Source organism: Cricetulus griseus, chromosome 3 (assembly GCF_003668045.3).
Source record: "Cricetulus griseus strain 17A/GY chromosome 3, alternate assembly CriGri-PICRH-1.0, whole genome shotgun sequence".
NCBI classification, from domain to species: Eukaryota; Metazoa; Chordata; class Mammalia; order Rodentia; family Cricetidae; genus Cricetulus; species Cricetulus griseus.
In genome coordinates this window covers 157,762,292-157,784,554 of record NC_048596.1, presented here as the reverse complement: position 1 = coordinate 157,784,554, position 22,263 = coordinate 157,762,292, and the positions used below count along the sequence as shown (strand labels likewise).

The following is a 22,263-nucleotide window of genomic DNA, read 5'->3' as shown; positions in this document are numbered from 1 at the left end:
TTATGAATCTTATATGTAAATATCTGTCACCACAGAGGGATTTCTACCCACAGGCTGAGAATCACCTCCCTACAAGAAAGAATCAAATTCTTTCTTAAGTAGGTTTATGTCTTCAGCATTTTTGATTATTTCATGGTCCAAATTTCATGTAAGATTTGCTGACATACTTCCTCCAAAGGATGATAGTCCTTTCTCACTATGGCAAAGGAGTACCTGGCAGAACCTGTATTCTGCATTTGCATCAAAATTATACCTGAAGAACAGGAATATGGTATCCAGAAAACACACAGGATTGTTTCCTTAGGGTTCTCTGACCAGACCAGCTACCATAAGCACCTGGAGGACTGTTGGACTAAAGTTTTATGTTTTCACAAAACTCATGTGTGGAAACTGTACCCTCCAGTGTGTCTCTATTTATTGTTGTGGCCTCCAAGGAAATACCTGAGGTTAAATGATGACATGAGGGTGGATTCTAACCCTACAGGATTAGTGTCCTTATGATATGTGATATTAAAGATCACTGCCCTTCTCCTACATATGTGTAAAGTGAGATCATGTGAGCATATAGAAAAAGAGCTGTTGCCAGAAACAATTCCCTGGAATTGGCTCTTTGATTTTCCATCCTCTTAACTCTGAGGAATGAATTTTAGTATTTAATCTGTCTAGTCTTCGGTCTTCATGCTAGTCAAAGTCAGTTTATACAATCAGCGTTTATTATCTAAGAATGGTCATATAAGATAATATATTTTCTTATGCACTTTCTAGATAATTAAAAGATACATTTTTAACTTAGAAGGGAGATAGAGGAAAGGAGAATGTTTTCGAAATCAAGGGACCTGTAGTGCTGTTACAACCATACAGGGGATAAAATCTAGTCTTGTCTAGAGGCTAACTGGTCATTGAAAACCCTTACTAGCTCTTTAAAAGGCTATAAATTTGAGTCGGAGACTGCTCTATAGGTCACATTCATAGGACGTGTTCATATATCTCAAGGTTTTAACACATTCAAACTTAATTAGGGGCACAATTCCTTGTTACAAGAAGTAACTAGTGTATTAATTGAAAGGAAAATGCTGTATATGTCTAAATTCTATAAGCAGAGATTGGGCATTTCAAAGAAGCACTGACCGCCATCCTTCTCAAGGGCCTTACCTCTCAGCAAGAGTCTGCTGCTCGTTGATTCCAACATTAAACAGAACTGGATACACGTGAAGCAACTGGCCTTCTTTAATCTGCAGAGGGAGCGACTCAAACACTGTAGCTGGAAGCTTGACCTCCACCACATAGTGTTCACTGCAGACAGTAAGGGACAGGAAAGAAATGGTACTTGCCATTTACCTTAGGTTGTTTGTGGTTCATTTGGAGGAAAACAGGTTAGAATCCAACACTGTCTTAGGCTTTTGGAAGTAAAATGGTTTAATAACAGAATATATAACCTTTGGCATTTGTGCTTCTTTTGAAAATTTTGCAGAAAACAGAAATATTTTTCATTGGAAAATGCCATTAAAATGATCCTAACTACTCAATATTGAAAATTTAGTATCTTTAAAATGAGCTCAGATCCTTGCACATGTTACATTTGTTATCTGAAGTAGGTAAGACTTGAGTGTAGATATGTAAAGGGTTTATCCTAGGAACTGGAGAGAGCCATGTACTTTCAGAAGTATATGGAGAGGGCAGGAGCATAATGCATGCATTGGAAAAAGAATAGGACAAAGAGTGAGTCTCTTTTAGACAATCTGTCTATATTCTCCATAAAACATTTTATTAAACATTGTTGATCATAGATTCATGTTGTGGAATAGAATATTTGTTTAACTATGTAAAGATGTGTTGCTTTTGTTTGTATTGCAAATAACTATGTGAAGATATGTTGCAATATCTATGCTTCATTTTTCTAACTGTGTAAAGATGTGTTGCTTTTGTTTATGCTTCATTTTTTTTTAACTATGTAGAGATGTGCTGCTTTTTCACTTTGCCTGCCTAAGGCTCCTGATTGGTCTAATTAAAAGCTGAACAGCCAATAGCTAGGCAGAAGGCAGATAGGAAGGGCTGGTTGGCAGAGAGAAAAGGGGAGCCAGTCAGCCCACTAGGGAGAAGCCAGCCAGACATGGGGAAAGCAGGAAAGCAAGAAAGCATGATGGGCAGTACATAGATGCCTAAGGGTAGCATGTAGATGAATAGAAACAGGTTAAATTAACTTTAAAAAGCTAAGAGAACTTTAAAAAGTGAGATAAGCCTAAGCTATCGCTGAGCACTCATAGTTAATAATAGGTCTGTGTTTTTATGTAGAAGCTGGTTAGTGGCCCAAAGAAAGTCAGCTATAGGTTCACATTTGTTTTTTCCTTCTGCTGGCTGAGAAAACTAGAAGCATCATGACTCCTGCAGCCAGGGATACTGGCAGCACCCTCCACATGTGGAAATTGTAATTTTCTCTGTTTATTTTCTCTTGGATCATTTCTAATAGACTGATGTTTCTTTCAACTCTTTTAAGAATATTAAGACATGAATGAGTCAGTTAATATTTAAAAGTCATCCATATTGCAAACAGTGTTGGTTATGTATATTAGTAAGTCACATTTTATTTGTCAGTACATCATGTCACATTTTGTCCTTGCATTCATGAGTGGACACATAGATTATGCATAAATTTTTCTTGTGAATAGTCTTATGATGAATGTTTAGGTAAAAGTTTCTGGATTGGCAAATGCTTAATTTCCTCTTAGTTATATAATTAAAAATCATAGTGTAAGTTTGCATTTGACTTAAGAAATGCTTTAGTTATTTCCTTTTATATTTCCTAATTAAAGTATTAAAGTATAATTGCATTATTTCCTCTGTCCCTTCCCCCTTTCCTCCCCCATGTTCTCACATCCCTTTTACTTCTTCTCAAATTAATGACCTCTTTTTCTTGATTATTATTGATATATATATATATATATATATATATATATATATATATATATGAAAAATATATACATGCAAGCTGCTGAATCCATTCAGTGTTGCATGTATGTATACAATTTCAGGACTTATGACTTGGTGAATAACCAATTAAAGTACTCTATTTTTCCTTAAATCATACTTTAAGTTATAATTAAGATATGACATGTCTTAGTATATTTTGGGAACAAGTCTTTTAAAATATATATTATTTTTATGTGTTTTCTCTCAGTTTGTGGCTTGTTTTCTCATGTTCTTGGTGCTATCTTTTAAAGGTGTGTGTGTCTGTGTGTCTGTGAGTGAGTGTGTGTGTTAGTTTCAGTGAGAAATGTCCTATATATATTTAGGCCCCTGGTCCCCAGTTGGTGGCTTTGTCTGGGAGGTCATGGAAGCCATGCTGAAGGAAGTGTGTCCTTGGAGCTAGGCTTGAAGATGTTGTACTGGGTCACACAGTTGTCTCTGTGTGCCTCCTATGTGCAGATTAAATGTGGTCAGTCTGCTTCCTGACTACCAGGCCTTCCCTGCCACGATGAATAGTCTCTTCTCTGGAACTATAAGACAAAATAAGCCTTCTCTTTCCTAGCCACAAAAAAATCACACACACACACACACACACACACACACAAACAGAGAGAGAGAGAGAGAGAGAGAGAGAGAGAGAGAGAGAGAGAGAGAGAGAACAAGTTGCTGGTGATGGAACCCAGGCCAATGTCTGGGTTGAAGATCAAACCAAGGTCTCAGAGCTTGGTGTGCAATTAATTCTACTAACTAAGACACCATCCTAAACAACACAGCTGTTGAGGTGGTTCTTAGAGGAGAGGATGTATCCAGATGCAGGTGTTTGTTCTTCTGGGAATCCTGTACTTCATTGACAAATTCTGAACATAAATGCAGATGGAGGAATGTCCTCAGCCAGAACATCCTTCTCCTTCTCAGTTGCTCAAATAGCCTGGTAAACTTCTCCATGAATTGTGAGAGAAATTATCACTTTGTCATATTTGTCAATAAACATCAGAATAATGCACAGATCTGTGCTGTTTTCCAGGTGTGTTTGTGAACATATTTTCCTCTAATGAATAGCAAAAGGTGCATTACATCTATTTTCATAGGGCTCTGTTTTCTTTATATGCCAAAGTTATCTTTCAACTACACATGAGGAAATGGCTGTTTTGTATACACCTTTAATACATAATTCTAAGTAATTATTGTATATTTTCTTTGTCTTTTATCCATCTTTCTCTAACACATGTTTACGGTGTGACCTGAGACTATTCCAAAATTCAAAATACTTAGATGTGCTAACACCAAATCAATTAAATCTGGGTGACATCTGATTACAATAACTTATTATATGGTTTAATTCTTCTATTAAAATTCTCTTTTACACACACACCATCATTTTATTATTATTTCTGGAACTTTGCCTGTCATATTCTGACCTTAGAAGCTATTTATTTAAAAATGCTTCTCGGAAATCTCACAATCTGAAAGTGAATTGTTAAAAATAATTAAGGAAAACGGAGGCGTATGCACCCGACATAAGAATATATACTTCTTCACATGTTGCTGCTTTTAACTGAATTTAATTTAAAGTCATCTCAAGAATTATGAAGCTATTAGCTGAGCGATTCCCGCAAACGTAAAAACACCCAGAGCTATGGACCAGACAGTAATGAAGAATCGTAGACTTTGGATGTCACCACTGCTGCAAATTTCTTATATTTCAGAAACATCATGTTTAACCTCATGACCATTTTACAAACACTCATGAGACTTCTAGGAGATTTTCAAGATCTCCTTGGATTATTTCATCTTCATTTATTTCTCACCAAAAAAAAAAAAAAAAAAAGAAGAAGAAAGCAGAAGAAACATCCTCAAGCAGAACCTTAATTATCCAAGGAAATTTTCTTACAAAATACCAGGAGGGTAACTTCCTCTGGGCTTTGAGCAGGGGTACAACTCACCGCCTTCCTGTGAGAACAGGTAGGTCATCACTAGACTTGGCTTCAGTTATTTTAAATGCTACTTTCCGCAAATCTGAAATGCCAACAGCCATGTCCTCTAGCATTCCAATTTCATCACCTACACAGGGAGAAAGGTACCTCATTACAAACAGACTATTAAAATAAAATGTTGCTCCCTGCTGTGCCTCCCTGCTGAAATTTTTCCTAGATTATAAATGAGTTCCTGAATGCAGTGAGTCCATTCAGCCTACTTTACTTGATCAGCTGTGATGGTTTCCATCAGTGAAAAAAGAATGGATTCAGTGGACTCCAAAAGCCAATGTTCCTTTTAAGGAAAGAAGAGTGTTCACTTTTATTGGGAGGTATAACAAAGCATCATTTAGACATCTTTTTATTGACAGGACTGTTATTTGATATTTAGGTTTAAGAGAGTTTTACTGATCATTTCATCAATTATAAACTACCTAATTCTAATTTTGTCTTCAAAGTCAGATAAATATAGCCTGGAGACATAATAAACATTCAATATTAGCATTATCCAATAGAAATAGGGGCTATATATGTAGCTGCAGATTTTCTGATCTTCATTTCTTCACAAGAATAAAATAAAACAAAGAAACATTAATTTTAATCATATGTTGTATAAATCCCAATATATACAAACAGCAGATACAAATGTAAAGCAATATAAACTTCTTAATAGCTGATAAAAACCACTACCTTCCCTAGTCTTTGAAATCTGATGTTCATGTCTAGAACATATTTATTTGGACTAGTAGAATTTCAAGCACTCCACAAACACATGGAGTTCCTGTATTGAAAAGCCTGGTTCCAGACATGAGGCTGTTGTGTTTTCAAAATCCAGTCAATGAAACTGTTGTCAATGAGTCTCTCTATTAAAAAAGACAAACAAACAAACAAAAAATCATCCAGGTGGCTGCTCAAGTCCACTCTGAAAAAACCTGCAATTTCATTCTCAAAATGTAATAGAAATCCCAAGGGTGAATGAGTACCAAAGTTAGAAGCTACATTATTTCTGTAAGATGTGGCATAGAAAAGGTTCACTTTTTATTTTTGATCTTAGCTGAAAAAAATCTGATATGTCATCACGCTGACTAGCAATAAGATCTTAATATGAACCCATGCAATACTTACTATAGGTACTTAGTAGTCCTTCATACTGTACTATCAAGCCCACTGTGTGAAGCTGCTGTAGGAAGTAGGGGTCATGTAGACTTGTATGTAATTTGATGATAAAACCACACACCAGTCCTGCAAGCTAAGAAAAAAGTAAAGGAAGTCACTGGGGTCAGCTATCTTATCACTTCAGTTTTTTAATATCTTCAGATTTTTGAGACATCACAGATTTAATTAAAATTCCTCAAGTGTATATAACAAAGCTGCTAGAATTTACACATATCTATTAAAATAAATTGATGGTCTTTGATCTGAGGTGGCATTGTCTCTGGGCTTGGGAATAGAGAATTGAAAGGAAGCCAGATAAATGGATTTTAGAGTCAAGGTGGAAAATCTTTGAATTGTATGCTTACTGTCTAAAACCATGGCCCCACTAAATTTTCTTAAGATTTTCAAATTATGCTATTATTGTGTTTTTGCACATGTGACTATAGTCACTAAAAGAACATCATGAATTAGCTGGCTTAAGGGAGAGTGCAATTCCTGCTTAGCTCCATCTGCCTCTGGACCACTAATGGCATAATATACTGGCAATGGGCAATTTGGTTAAAATAACCCCTTTGCAATAACTTACAGAGTGAAGAATTGGTCTCTCCTTCCCTCCCTGTACTTTACCTCTGAAACTGAATTGTTGGGTAGAAAGGGGGGAGAGAGAAAAGCAAAAGGAAAGCAGTGAGCCCTGCCCTGAGCATAGGACTGGTCTTGGAGTCCTGATTAGGGTTTGATATAGACAGAGGGAATTGTTCTGCCAACATTTACAAACAAGTCTTGTAACCTCAGAAACTTCTTTTATATATAAAAAAAGAAGAGATCACTGTGAAACCCTGTCCTGAGATTTACGAGAAAGTCCCATTTGCGGAGCTCTTGGCCATCCCTTGCAGTGCAAGGCGACAGTCACTTCCTTTTCACCCATAGGCTGTCCTAGGGAATGATATAAGGAAACATTGTCTCTTCCTCCCAGACTCCATCCACAGTTCAAGTAAATATTAATTTCATATTGAGCTGTATCTTTTCACAAAGAAATACCAAAGGTTCAAAAGTTGTCCATGATCCATATAAACAAAACAGGGTATCAGAATTTCAGAAGGGATATTTAAAAATAAAACTATGCAAAGTGCCCTACCCCCATAAAGGATGGGCCATCAGCAGTTCACACTGTATTTGCAAACAACAGTGGGCACTCACCGCCTGACTGAAGACAATGTCTCTTCTCAGGGTCAGCATCAGACACTGGGGCAGGCTGTAGGCTAGTTCCTGAAGCAGCACAAATGTCAGGCTTTGTTTGGCTCTGCTCACCACCTCTCCCATGCACTCCTTCAGGGTAATGATGAGGGGGTGTAACTGTTCATACCAGTCCTCTGTGATGATGGAGATGTAGAGCAAGAACAGTGGGAAAAATGAGAAAGAGTCCCTGAATAGAGAATCAATATTTCTAGTGAACTCGTATGTCTTATCCAGGATTCATGGGTCTTTGTCCCTAGATGTGTGTCAGACATGACAGTAAGATACCCTTCTGCTTCACTCTTCTCTGTCTGTCAGTTAATGATGCCATCAAATTCTGTCTATTCTGGAGACAGAAGTTTAGCTGGATTTCTCCCAAAGATTTCATTGAAACTGGACCATCAAATCAACTCTACTCCTAGAGTGGCCCATTTAATATCAATCTTCCCTATACTCTGCCCATCATGCATTGTCATACCTAGGATAGATTCCTGGTCTCCCCTCCTGCATCTATCAACTCAGGTCATATCCTTTTTTCTATAATCTGGATGGTAATTTCCCAATCAGTCTGAATCCCATTTCATTGTTTCTGTTTCCTTATGTAAGACATATAAAGCAACAAAATCTAGCCAAGTACCATCATCACATGGCAAATGAGTCCAAACTCAAGAAGAATCCTCCATGATGCAACCTCTGCACATTTATTCAGAACCACCTTCGAAAATAGCTTGCAATGTTGAGTTCTAAGTGCATTGAAATATTCCTGCCCTGCCATACCTTTTCATGCCAAGAGCTTTCAAGACATTTTCTCTTCTAGAAGTTATCTTTTCTCTATCATTCTGGAAAACAGTTTATCTTCAAGGAAGTCATATCCCTGACGTTTTCACATTTAGCAGACACCAAAATTGTCAATGAATGGTCCAACTTAAGACAAACATGGTATGCTTTTGTAAAACAAAGATATATAATGAGACAATCAAATTTAGGCACTATTAGTATTTCAAATAGTGTTTTAAATTGTGTGTGTGTGTGTGTGTGTGTGTGTGTGTGTGTGTGTGTGTTGGTATACATTGTATGTACATGTGTGCACATATTTATACATGCCTCTGTGCTTGTATAGCAGACAGGGATTAACATGCATCTCTTTCTATTGTTCCCATCTCACATTTTGAGACAATCTCAGAGTGAACCTGGAATCCACCCACTGGCTAAACTCTGCCTAATGAGCTCTAGGTTCTATTCTTTCTCTATGCTTTCCAGAGCTGAGTATACAGGTGTCAATCACCATGCTTTGCATTTTGCTTGTATATTTTAAGTAAGAAAGAAGGGGTAATGGAGATAGGATCTAAACCAAGGTCTTCACCTTTGCACAGCAAAAATCTTATTCACTGAGCCATCTCTCTGGCACCCAAACAGCCTTTCTTAAAGTCAAGATAAAATCTGAAGACTATTGGCAGAACAGATGACTTGGTGGTTAAGAGTACTGACTGCTCTTCCAGAGGTCCTGAGTTCATTTCCCAGCAACTACACAGTGTCTCACAACCATTTACAGTGGGATCTTGTAGGGAGCCGTCCCTGCATTCTCCATTACAAGATGGCGCCTGCATCCGGCAGGCACCGAATGTAAACAAGATTATTGCGCAGGCGCTGGGTAAATTTCCATTCCTTGATCTCTGCCTATTCCGTGGCGTCATATGGCCGGATGAGCTGCAGCCAATCATGGGGTGACATGTCCAAGGCGGCGGTTGCCCTCCTTTATTAGGGGATGGGCTTCTTGGTTCAGGGTCTCCGCTCTGGTAAGCTTATGCTCTCCTCTCAAGACGCATTAAAGCTTTCCTGCAGAAGGATCCGAGTGTCCCGTGTATGATTTCTTGCTGGCGAGAAATACAGAGAGCGCGCGGGACATATGGTGCCGAAACCCGGGAACATGTGAACATTTCCAGCACCTCGGAGACCCCTCTAACGAGGCGGATTCAGAACTGCAGGGTGGTAAATTCGGAGAGGTATGATTTTTCTGGACTTTGGCTTGGGAATGTTGCTATTGTGGGAGGTTAATATAGAGGCTTCTATGCTTTTACTAGGAGCTATTTTGACTTTTCTCACTGTTGTAGCAATCTTAAAGAAGTCCAGAATTACATATCAGAAACCGAATGTGGTGAGAGATGGGGCGCGCCTAACAATAAAATATAAGAAAAAAGGACCTCCCGGGATGTCTAGTGACAAGGGAGTGAATAATTTGTTAACAGAAAAAACAACAAATAAGAAAAAAGGACCTCCTGGAATGTCTACTGACAAGGGAGTGAATAATTTGTTAGATGATTCTGTAAATAAGTTTAAAGCTTTAAATCTTGATAGCTCTAATGACTCTAAAAGCTCAAGAGATGGGGTTTTGGAAGGAACAGCTCAGCTGGATGAGGGAGAGACAGAGAAGGAGGGAGAGAAAATAGGGAATAACCGGTCACACCCCGGTAAATTTAAGAGAAATAAAGACTCAAAACCTAGCCTCTGCCCTACAACGAAACTGGAAGCCTTGGAGCTGAGCAGCTCAGACTCTGAGATTTTAGACTCTAGCAAGGAAGCAGAGCTAGAGAAAGAAGCAGCACGATACCACCCCGATAGATATCGGCTGCCAAAAATGCCAGCGGGTGTGCTTCCATCAGCACCCCCACTATTTGGTACCGACTCCTTTTTACCATCAAAGGAGGAAAAAATTACAGATGGCTTTCCCAGTCTTTGATAGGGGAAAAGGCCATGCATGTTATTCAACACTGCTTGGAGGCCTGGGATGCCTGGAAAAAGCCTCATATCCTAAAGTTGCTCAAGTAATTTATGTATGCTTGTTTTAAAATGTTCTATTTCCTGGTACGGCCATTTTATAGCTGGTCACATGACTGACAGTAGCCATTTTGCTAAAGTTAAAAAAAGGATACTTAGACCGCCATCTTAACTAAAGGTTACCGCATGGAAATCAGAGGTACCATCTTAGAAACAAGTTTTTCAGTTAAGATTTAAAATGTTAATGCTTCTATATATTACAGAAAGACCTTAAGGGAATTTAAATTTCTTTTTAAAACCAGTTTTCAAATGTTTAATTTTATTAATGTTTTTACTTGAAGAGCTTCAATTTAGAATTATTTTTAAGCAAAGCCTGACAATGTAAAGTTCTTGTTTTGTAAAAGATGCTAATCTATTATGTTGGTAGCACACACCTTTAAGCTCAGGGTGTTGGTGACACATGCCTTTAAGTTTAGGGCGTTGGCGGCATACGCCTTTAATCCCAGCACTCGTGAGTAAGAGGCAGATCTTTATGAGTTCAAGGCCTGCCTGGTCCGACAGATCAAATTCCAGGACAGGCTCCAAAGTCAAAAAAAAAAAAAACCCTGCCTCAGAAAGAAGTTAAGCTACTGTTTAAGGAAGTTCAGCTGTATTACAGAAATAAGACTTTACCTAGCCACCTGTATGCTTCTTAAAAACAGATAATGGGCCGGCTTATACCTCTCAAAAGTTCCAGCACTTCTACAGATGGAAATTACCCATCTAACTGGCCTACCTTATACAAGGCATTATAGAACGTGCCCATCGCACACTTAAGTCTTATTTAATCAAACAAAAGGAGGGAATGGGAGCATCCTTACCCTCGGTGCCAAGAGTTGCAATATCCATGGCACTCTTTACCCTTAATTTTCTAAACACCGACGCTCAGGGCCATACAGCGGCCAAGCGTCATACCTCAGAACCTAAAAGGTCTAAGGAGATGGTAAAATGGAAAGATGTCTTAACTGGTCTTTGGAGAGGCCCGGATCCTATTCTCATAAGATCCAGGGGAGCGATATGTGTTTTTCCACAGGATGAAGAGAATCCCCTGTGGATCCCGGAAAGACTCACCCGAAGAGCCCCTTTGGACCCTCAAAAGTCGGAACTCCACCCTCTCCCCGGGAGTTGAGAGCCGCTATTATCCAGATTAACTCCTGTCCTTGACGGAGAGATTGTCATCATGGATCGCTTCAGCTGTCTCCTATTTTAAGGAAATGGGTAGAGGTGGGATTGTTTGGTGCAGCCGTTTGCTGCGGATTGATGTTGCTTCTCTGGCTGGTCTGTAAGCTCAGGGCTCAAACTAAGAGAGACAAGGTGGTTATCGCCCAAGCGCTTGTAGCTTTGGAACAAGGAAGCAATAGGCCGCTGGCCAGACAGCTCTTGCACACCCGGAGCCTAGGCTCATTGCACAGGGTAGAGTGCCTGGCTTGAGCAGCCCATGAGGGATGCTGAGCATAGGCATCGCACAGAGTTGCCTATTATACAGGCTTCTCTGGGAGGTACGTTGACCTGCATAAGGGTTACCTGCCTTGAGAATTTCCCTTTCCCAGAAAAACGGCAGAGGACAGGTCGAGAGTGCTTCGGGTCAAGCTAACAGCCTAGTTGCGACTCCCGTACACAGTCTTAATGTTTGATTTTGGGAAGGTTCAACCTCTGCCTCTATCCCTCAACATATGGGTGACCTATTTGCTTATAAAAATATAAAGCCTTATCATTAATTAATAAAAAAAGGGGGATCTGTAGGGAGCCGTCCCTGCATTCTCCATTACAAGATGGCGCCTGCATCCGGCAGGCACCGAATGTAAACAAGATTATTGCGCAGGCGCTGGGTAAATTTCCATTCCTTGATCTCTGCCTATTCCGTGGCGTCATATGGCCGGATGAGCTGCAGCCAATCATGGGGTGACATGTCCAAGGCGGCGGTTGCCCTCCTTTATTAGGGGATGGGCTTCTTGGTTCAGGGTCTCCGCTCTGGTAAGCTTATGCTCTCCTCTCTCAAGATGCATTAAAGCTTGTCTACAGAAGGATCCGAGTGTCCTGCGTGTATGATTTCTTGCTGGCGAGAAATACAGAGCGCGCGCGGGACAGGATCTGATGCCTTCTTCTGTCATAAAGGCATGTATGCAGATAGAGCACTCATATGCATAAACAAATAAATCTTAAAAAGATGAAAACCATTAAGTACTTACATGTCTAAATTTCTAATATGTGTTAACTGCATAATTATGGATCTGACATATACTATGTGAACAAATTATTTATTATTCAATTTATTTGGAGAACAAAGATTTGAGAAACATTAAACAGAAATATTTGATCTTGTGACATTCTATTCAAGTATAATTTAATTAATCATGAGTTAACAAATACTACTTAACATGTATGATGGAAGCTGCAAAAGTAATTATCAAATCACTTTTGTGGTAACCGATCCTCAAGACAAGAGGAATCATCTTCAAGAGAGCATTGAAAGGTCAATAATCAGTTAACACTTGAATGAACAACGAGAACAGTAACAGTCATATCAAGACCGTCTGTGTTTACTATCATTTATTTGATGTTGTGATTAATAAACTAGATGACCTAATCCATATGGTTGGAAGGATAATGAGTGGCCCCAGCTTCACAAAGAGAGATATGATACAATATAAAACAGAACATTCTGTGTCATATTTTCAAAAGATATTGTAAACTTAAGTGTTAGCGTTGGATTGGGGGAAGAGAAAGGGAAATTCAACAAAGGCTCAGTACAACTGGATTCATTTGAAAAAGAATCAGCTTATGCCTCAAGATGAAATATTATCATGGTTCAATTGAAGCTATTAATTTCACACCATTGATTTTTATAGGAAAATGGGAAAGATCACTTATTTTCAGAATAAATGACATTGCAGGCATTAACAAACAGTGTTCTATGCTACTATATATCTTCCATATTTATATTTCTGTATTTTTCATCTTCTCTCATTCTGTAATTGCTACCCTCAATATTTAAGAGTAACCATTTGTGTGTGGGGGGTTGACCTCACCCACCCTCACTCATGAAAATACTAGGAGAAGGAAATTCTGATAAAGTGACTTTATCATTCAATGTTGACAATTAATTACAAACCTGTTCTGTTTTGCGATTGGTAGGGCTGAGGTTCCACTATGCAATTATTAAGCAGAAAATACAGGCTGTGTGCAGTAGGTGGAGCTGCTCCATCAGGCTGAAGCAGAACTACCTTGTCACTCATTTCATTCAAGAATGAATGAAACAGGTTTTTGTCGTTGTTGTTGTTTATTTGCATAGTCCTCAAGAAACATGTATCTATTGCTTAAGCGCCTTGAGCCATACTCTCCCATGTCAGGGGGTAATAGCTTGCTCAGCTGTGTAATTTGTTCTTTCTAGTTTGAAAAAAAAAAAAAAAAAGCTAACTTAAGTGTCTAGGGTTTTGTCCTTGAACGTGTTTGTCATTTCAATAAAATACGGCTGTTTGCTTTTCTTAAAGGTTTTGAAAGAGAAAGCTCCATAGAGCACTTATAAACATCAGAATGAGAGTTGAGGGGAGAGCAGAGAGGGACAGAGTAGGAAATTGAGGGGAGAAACATGGAGAGAAAGGGACCTTACTCTTCACATCCTTTCATACCCCACCATTGGCATGGTGGCTGTTATGTCCTTCACATAAAACTATCTCTTTGTGTTGTGTGGTCGAAGTAAAAAAAAAAAATCCCCACGTACACACATATCTACCTCCCCAAGTTTAGGGTTTTTTTTTTTTTACATTTCAACTGAGGTTTTTTTATACATGTGCATGACTGACTGTGTGTGTAAACACACCTACTCATTTGTGAGACACCTCCAGGAAGCAGGGCAGTTGTGCATGCACCATGGTTTTGTTCACACTGGTGCCCCACACATCTCGTCAGCTCAGCAGCCCCTGAATTGTGCTTCTCCCCCAAGGGCTTCCTTCAGCGACAGAGGAAAACACAAAGAGAATGCTTTAGTATCTCGATAAAAACTTGTTGAAACTCCTTAACCCTGAGCCCACCAAGACAACTCTTTCCTCGGGAAACATAAAATGCATGTGGATGAGCTGAGCTTTTCCTGATCTCTATGTAGGAGTTGGAAGCTGTCCAGGCAGAGCTCTGTTTCCAGGCTCTTTATGGCCTTCTCTAATGTATTCAAGTGAAACCAACTGAAGGATTCACTGACAGAATGACTGCTGGGTGCCCTCCCTCCCCTCCATACACCATCTATTTCCTGTACAGGATGTCCGTGGCCTCTGAGCTCAATGGCTTTTATGTTACTCGGGAGAAAAATAAAAGGGCCATGTAGCAACCAACTGTAGCATGGCATAATGCTGTCTTGCCAATTTCTGACCATTTTCTTCTCAGGTGTTTGATTTTCTGTCCTCATTTAAAATAATTAACTTCACAATAGCATCTAGCCATTCTTATTTTTATCACAACTTTCATATATAGGGGATAAAAGGAAAATCTGAAAGTTTAATGGCCACTAAATGTTCTGCAAAGAGCTGAGAGAAGTCCCTGCTCTGCCCATTTACTCAGGGACTTTTCTAGGAAGCCAAACGACTGGAGTAGCCCCAAATGAAGCTGACAGAATTCCCAAGGGTCTAAAATGAGCTCAGACTAAGTCCTAAATCCTCACTCAACATGTTTTTTTATATTTTATACAAATCCCATATAATACCAAAGTGAAAATACTGTCATGGATGGGTGGTGAGAATAGAGGCATGGGGATATAGATAGCCGTGCTCTTAGAATCTCCCTTGACTTTCAAAAAATCCACATCCTACACCAGCATAGATATGGCTCTTTCTGAGCCCCTCTGTGTGAACATGTATACCATATGAATAGCATTGTACGATTCATCAATATGGGTTTGGTTAGGTAAATTACCAAAAAACTTGCCTCTGCATAAACTTACAGCAAATTTTTTGTGTGAGTCTAATACATGTGACTAACTTTAATTATAGATCTAGATACCTGCTCACTGGAAGCCTGTAATCCCAATACACCCCAGGGGATGGGTGAAATCTAGACAGCTAGGTAATTGAGAAATAGAAAGTATCTGCTGGGGCTTGACTGTTCAAAGGCTTTTTGTTTTTGTTTTTTGTTTGTTTTGTTTTGCACCTCAGAGTATTTCCTTTACAGCCACCCTGCCTCTTTTCTTGCCCTTAGGATTAATTTTCTATCTCTGATCTGAAAATTGAAAACTCAATTTACATTTATTTTACCCTGACAAGTATTAAACTGGCTTCCTTACATCACCCACTGTATTAGTCAAAATGCAAAGACCTTGAAATTAGCAAAGATATATTTTGCCTAAGAGCTTTGAAGTATATAATCCATAGCTGATTAAATCCACTACTCTATGGTGGGCATCCTTGTGCAATAATAGGGAGTAAGGGGGAACACATTGCTCACTTCATAGCTAGGAAGCAAAGGAGGGGAAGGAAGAGGACAGTTCTCCAAATACTGCTTGGGAGCACATCCCTAGTGACCTATAGACTTCTCATGGAGTCCTACCTCCTGAAGGCTTCATCACCACCTCCCAGGAATGGTGCACTAGATAGCAAGCTCTTAACACATAACAGATATCCAGATCCAAACCATAGCATTACTCCTCTGCTTTCACACACACATCTTGAGAAATATGATTTTACTTGACCACAATAGATGTGCATTTGAATTCTGATAAAATATAGCAATATTTGTACCACACAGCTCCTAATTTCAAGTATCTTAAAAAATACAACAAGGAAGGTTAACAGCAAACACTAGTACCTGTAATTGGAGTGAGTATGGAAAGTATAGTTGGAAGAATGATGGGGGATGTCCTTCTGTATATGTTTTTCTTATTGGTTGATGAATAAAACACTGTTTGGCTAATAGAAGTGGGAAGATAGGCAGAACTAGGAGACGAGAAGAATTCTGGGAAAGATAGGCAGAGGGAGACTGTGGAGGGACACCATGTAGAAACCAGGAGGACAGGGCATGCCAGGCATCCTCTGATAAGATAAGGCCATGTAGAAATATATAGATTAGTAGTTATGGGTTAATAATTAAGACAGATTTAGCCAATAAGTAGCCCTTGCCATAGGCCAACAGTTTAATGATTAATGTAAGTATTTTGAGGCAGGACTTAAAGGGACAGAAAACCTCCAGTAACAGAGGAATGATTTTAAAATTGAGCACTTAGAGGGAAGACATTTGGTCTTTTATGAGAAGTTTGTGGTCATGTATGAATGCAGCCTGTTCAGAACATAAGGATGTAGAACAAGTTCAGTGAGCTCTGGAGTGTTGGGGATCAGAGTCTGAGTCTCATAAATATTGTAGATGCTCTAAACTGACCATAAGCCTGAGATGACTCAAAGACACAGAGAAGTAGGAGATTAATTTAATTAATGCCAAACATTTAAAAATATTTTTTACTGTGTTGTGTGGTGGGGGCATCTACCTGTCAGAACACGTTGGCAGAGTTCAGATAACTGTGGAGAGTTTTTCTCTTACTTGTGAGTTTCAAGAACTAGAAACAGTCTGTTTTGCATAGAACTCATTGTGTCCACTGAACTATCTCTCCATATCTGTGCTTGTCAATGTTGAAATTCAAGATAGTTGGATCGATGCACCTAAGATTGTTAAGCCAATTGGGGCCTGTCCAAAGGTTTCTCAAGGGAAGACTGGCCCTTAACTTGGGCTTCCCAAGAACAGACAGGTATGGGGTAGACTAAGAGGAAAGGGACAAAGACTAACAGAACAGTCATGTTTCTCTCTGCTTCTTGGCTGCTGTGACCTGAGCTACTCAGCGGCACTATGCCTTGGCATCATTGTGGGTTGGAATTGCTAAAATACAATCCTCTTCCTTTACCTTCTTATATTAAGTATTTTGTCAAAGAAACAAGAAAAGTAACTAATACACTTGCAGTTACAGTGGATGTTAGCTAATAGAAAACTTGATGTGCTGAGAAATCAAAGTAGAAAGAATGAACAAAGGAAGGTAGAGAGGTTAGGAGAAAACAAGATAGGTCATATTATCCAAGAAAGGGTACAAAATTAAGAAGTCTAGAAACAATGAGTGTTAAGGCAAATGAAAGCCCTGGAAGTGATATAGCATATGGATGATTTTCCTTCTCCTGTCTTCCCCACAGGATAGTGTTCAAACAAAGGACAAAATTGCATCTTAAAATATAACCACTCTAATGTCTACAGGGGTAAGTGACTGTAAATGTATTAGATAACTTGTAAATGTATTAGAAATAAGCATACTGCTCAGTCCAAGACAAAGGAGCATGAGAGGAACAAAGGCTACCTTCTCTCATTTCAAGGGACCTTGTTTGTTTAAACTCTGCCCAGCTGAGAATAGTGTCATAAAACTTCCCATTCTTGCTTTTAGAGAAACAACACAGGAAATACATCAGATGAAACCCTGGTTAAACTCCTCACTTCATAGCACAAAGTTGGGGTTCTTCAGTAAATTCTGCTAAGACTTTCTCCAGAAATCAAGTCCACTCATCACATAAGCCTTGTATTTGTTGAAGCTATGAATCCAGGTTCTTCTGGACCAGGAACAGTGCCACACTCACATTCCTTAATCTTATTTTGCCTTTTGGTTCTAAATAAAAACAAGACTTAAGACTTCAGTCTACATGTAGGCTGAGTGTTTGAAAGAAGTTCCAGATATCCTGGAACAGCAAGAAATGACCAGCTTATCTTCATTCCATAGCAGCTCCTTTAATTTCAATAGCAACCTGTAAGGTTGGAAGACGGCTACAGCAAGCACTGCACTGAATGAGAAGAGTCCTGCTAACCACAGGAAGGACATAAATATATTTTTACCCTGAATCTACCAACATAGATTTAATAGTTTTTTTAGTGATGTTCAAGGCCAGTGGAATATAGTACACAGGATTATTTTCTTTATACATATAAAATGGAACACTGTATAATAGATTAGATTTATTAATGTTAATAATGTATTCAATTAATCAAAAGCAATGTGAACATACATTTACCAGGATGTTCTATTCAGTAGTCACATGTCCTGAAGTTCCTGTATGGAAAGTGCCATCTCCTCTTTCCTAACCTATCGCAGGTTATCTCTGGGTATGGGAATGACCATCCAGCCTGGAATTTGGGTCAGAGGTGATAATGATAGGATATTTCAACTCTATATCTCATCCACGTTGGTTGTTTACCATTCCTTCTCTAAGTATTTTGAGTTCATCCTCATATTCTTCTGTAAATGGGAATGAAATCACAACTTTCTGTGTGACTGTGTATCTCCACACCCACTGACATTTGTCCTTTGTGTCCTTATTTTCCTCCTGCTTCTGAAGATGAACTGAGCTCTCCGGCATACATCATCAACCCACTCTGTATGTGTTAGATCTCATTGCTACCACCCACTTAGGGGCATCATCCTGGCAAGGCTCTCTCCTCCCTCCCAAAGCTGTGTTTTTTACCAATTTATTCCCACCAGAAAATAAACATGATACTTATATTCATCTCCTTAACTTCTAAACATAGTCCCAAATTACCACAGTTATTTTACAGTTCTTAACCAGTTTCTGTTTCCTTTACTGGACACCCTTCTTAAATGAATACACAATTTTTTCTAGTTCCTTTATTTTGTCTCCTCTTAGTCCTCTCCAATATGCTTTAATCCCTACATACTACTGTAAAATCTACTCATTATCACCAAGGACTTCCAAGATGCTAACTTCAAAGTCATACCTCAGTCCAGTTTTGATCAGTTCATCTAACCCTGTGTTTCAGGATGTCACAGTCCTAATGCACCAGTGACTTCCAAATGAACCATTGCCACTTCCTCCACTTTTTTTCTTATCTACTAATACTAATCATTCCCCAGAAATAATCTATACATGATTTCCTTATTCAATGAAAATTCAACACGTTGTTGATATTCTTGAATAAATTACTACTTGTTTGTTGGAACCCCGGCTTCTTGTATCTAATGTCATAGCTGATATCTTCATGTCAAACTAACACCTTTGAATTCCCACACTCCTTTCCACAAAATTTATCCCATCTAGAATTTCCTATAACTGTTATGTGGACCATTCATTGTCTCAGTTCTTCCAGCAAAAACTTTTTAGTCATTTTTGATGGCTGCTCAGGTGCTTCTGTTTAAACTATCAGAAAATCCCATTAAATACTACTTACAATAGGTACAACATCTCAGTGCTCTTATTCCTCCATACCAGGAACTGTGCCATGTCTCATCTATATAAATGCATTGGCTTTCTTACTGGTCTATACTAGGTTTGACTCTTTTTATTTACAGTGTAATTGCAACATAACTATTTTTGGATCCAGATTGCACTCGGTTAATCACTGATATGATAAGCCTCTCAACTACTCCTATTTTTCTTGGAGTAAAAGTGGAGTCTGTAGAGATGTCAGAGATGATCATTCCCAGGGATTACCTCTGAATTCCATTTTTTTCTCTTGTCTCTGATTCCACGTGCTGTTACAGGAGCCTTGATATTTTGTGAATATGGTAAGCACATGTACCCACCAGCTGTTTTCTGCATCTAGTAATCCTTCCTCCAGATATCCATGCTGATCCTCTGTATCTCCTGTGCCTTTGCTCAAACATGTTTTAAATGAAGTCTTTGTCAACTGATTATTTCACTAGCCTAATCTCAGAACCATAGCACTATTCAAAATACTTTTACTTGCTCTGTATTTTCCAGTAACTTTGTCTCCATCAATCCACCAATGCACCATATAATGCCTGCCATCTCTCACGTTGTTTCCTAGTTTCTCTTTTCTACTAAAATAAAAACTTAAGGAGGGCAAGCACTCTGTCTGCTTTAGTCAATGTTTTATCTTCTGTGTCTAAAATAGTACCTGGCACAGAATAGTTACCTAAATAAAATATGTTTATTGACTTTAAAAACATGTGGTGTCTCTTTTACTATCATTTTGTTCTTTTGATAATCACCATTTGACTGAAAAAGAAAGTGGGCTTGAGGAATTTCAATGATTTGCAAAGGGCACACAAATAAGTAAAGAACACATTGTACACCTGCCAATTATGTATCCAAGTCCTCCATAACTATGCTACATCTTAATATAGTGTATGATTTAAAAAACAATAATAATTTTCTGACAGGAATGGTCATTCCAAATTTAATTTATGTTCAAATGTTATTGAAATTCTACCATTATAGAGAACAGACATGGTCCTGTTAGATTCTTAATATATCTATTAAGTGGTTATAATTATAGTACAGAGGTCACTTTAGCTATTTAACAGTGAATATTTTTAAAGCCAAATCCAAGGATATTTATGTTATAATGAGACTGTGCTGATTCAATATATAGAAATCTATATAATTCAATAATATTACCTAATCCTCTTTAAGAAACCGAGCTTTGTTCTTGATTTTTGTAGTTTAAAAAGCAAAGCAGATATGTTACATGTGATAAAGTCACTAAAATACTTACTTAGGGTAAAGGGCAAGTTCTCAGGAGATTAGCACCTTTCAACTCTTGCAAATATGCACAAAGACTGTAAATGTGCACACACATTGCAAATGTGCATATACACTGAAGACATAAAGCAAGTGAACATTTCTGGTAAGTGGCAGATGCAGAGAAGGCAATGGAATCTTTCTCCCACCTTATCAAAAACTCAGTATCTGTCAATAATAATATTATGTACTGGAGACTCAGTAATAAATTATAACACTTGACAATTTCTGACAGAGCTGAGTCTAGTAGGGGGTAATATTAAGACAGTGTTACTAACGGTCAGAAACTGATTATAATTTCAAAAAATTACCAGTGAGCCAGTTGTACTCAGACTGAGAACATACCTTACTTGGATTTCACGATTTAATAATTTTGAGTTCTTAAACTTTGAGATGTATTATAAAAATTTCTGATTTACTTGAAAAATCTTAAGAGATGATAACTTTTGGGCTGCCCATGTCCCACTGTGGAAATGACAGACTGGGTCAGAGTGGTGGCCACTTCTGAAGAGTGTAACACTCCTAGTTTGCTCTGACTTCCATTCCCTTCCCATCTTCCTCCTTATTATCCTGTATGATGCCTTTGGGCCTTTGTACTTGCAAGCCCTACAGAAAGTGGAGCAACATAATTGGCAGAAGCCAGTGAAAAATAAAATCCTGGGGCTTTATTCAAAAAGCTGTAAACAAACGTCCTCTTTTCTTCCTCAGAGTTGCTATGGATGACCTGTCACAGCAGCTGGCAGTTTTAATTTACTTTCTCATGTCACACTCCCTTGAGCATGGGGGTACATGAGTGCCAAGCCTCAAAGATCCCAGCCTGACCCTGACTCCACAGCAAATATAATTCCCCTTAGCCAAGTGGACATGTGAAGCCCTTCTAGCTGGTAGTGGAGAGGCTGGGCAGATGCTGCCAAAGGCATCCACAGGAGAAGGCATGGTAGAACTCATGCATCAGAACTCCAAGTCCTGGCACAGGCTCCATAGCCTCATTGGACTTCACTGATGATACAAACCCATTAATATCACCAGAAATTTCAGTACAGCAACGCAGCACATTAATCCCTGAGCACTGAATTCTCTTTAAGGAAGAGCCAACTGCATTGACTCCATAAAGCCATCTCAGGGAAGGCACACCAAAGACATAAACGTTTGGCTTATGGGAGGTGAAGCAGCAGCATCTTTCAAGGGCTGGCAGTGTAAAGCACAAGACGAGTTCAGAGTTCATGGTATATCAGAATGAAGGATGAAACAGTGAGGTAGGAGAGCATGCCAAAACCCTTCAACTGGACATATGCAGGTTAAAAATCTTGAGGACTTGTAAACTAGGGGAAGGCTTAGAAAGCAAGTTATGCCATTCTGTATATCAAAGGCAAAACCATAGGCAGAGCAATCCATGGATACAGAAATATTGAAACTTATGCATTCCTTTCCAAGGACTTATTCTAAGAACTCCGTGTTCTTTCTGACTGAATCACCCAGGTAGGATCACTCTGTCCAGACTGGAATCAAATTTTGTGTTTTTAGATGAATTGTTTAATCATGTCTATGAAATGAGGATCAATGTCAAGTCTGCCCCCACAGGATTTTTATGAGGCGGGAGAGAAAAATGATGGCCTGAT

At 38.8% G+C, this 22,263-nt stretch overlaps 1 protein-coding gene across 3 annotated transcripts in view; it reads right to left on the bottom strand.

Moving 5' to 3' along the window:
- Inpp4b (inositol polyphosphate-4-phosphatase type II B) overlaps positions 1-22,263 on the bottom strand; it is a 373,594-nt gene that overhangs the window by 66,705 nt on the left and 284,626 nt on the right. For all 3 annotated transcript variants that reach the window (XM_035442520.1, XM_035442519.1, XM_035442521.1), the window contains 4 exons: positions 7,290-7,462; positions 6,063-6,186; positions 4,908-5,025; positions 1,153-1,293 (listed from right to left, as the gene is read on the bottom strand). In XM_035442520.1, the coding sequence (XP_035298411.1) occupies positions 1,153-1,293; positions 4,908-5,025; positions 6,063-6,186; positions 7,290-7,462 (556 nt within the window). The remainder of the gene's footprint in view (positions 1-1,152; positions 1,294-4,907; positions 5,026-6,062; positions 6,187-7,289; positions 7,463-22,263) is intronic.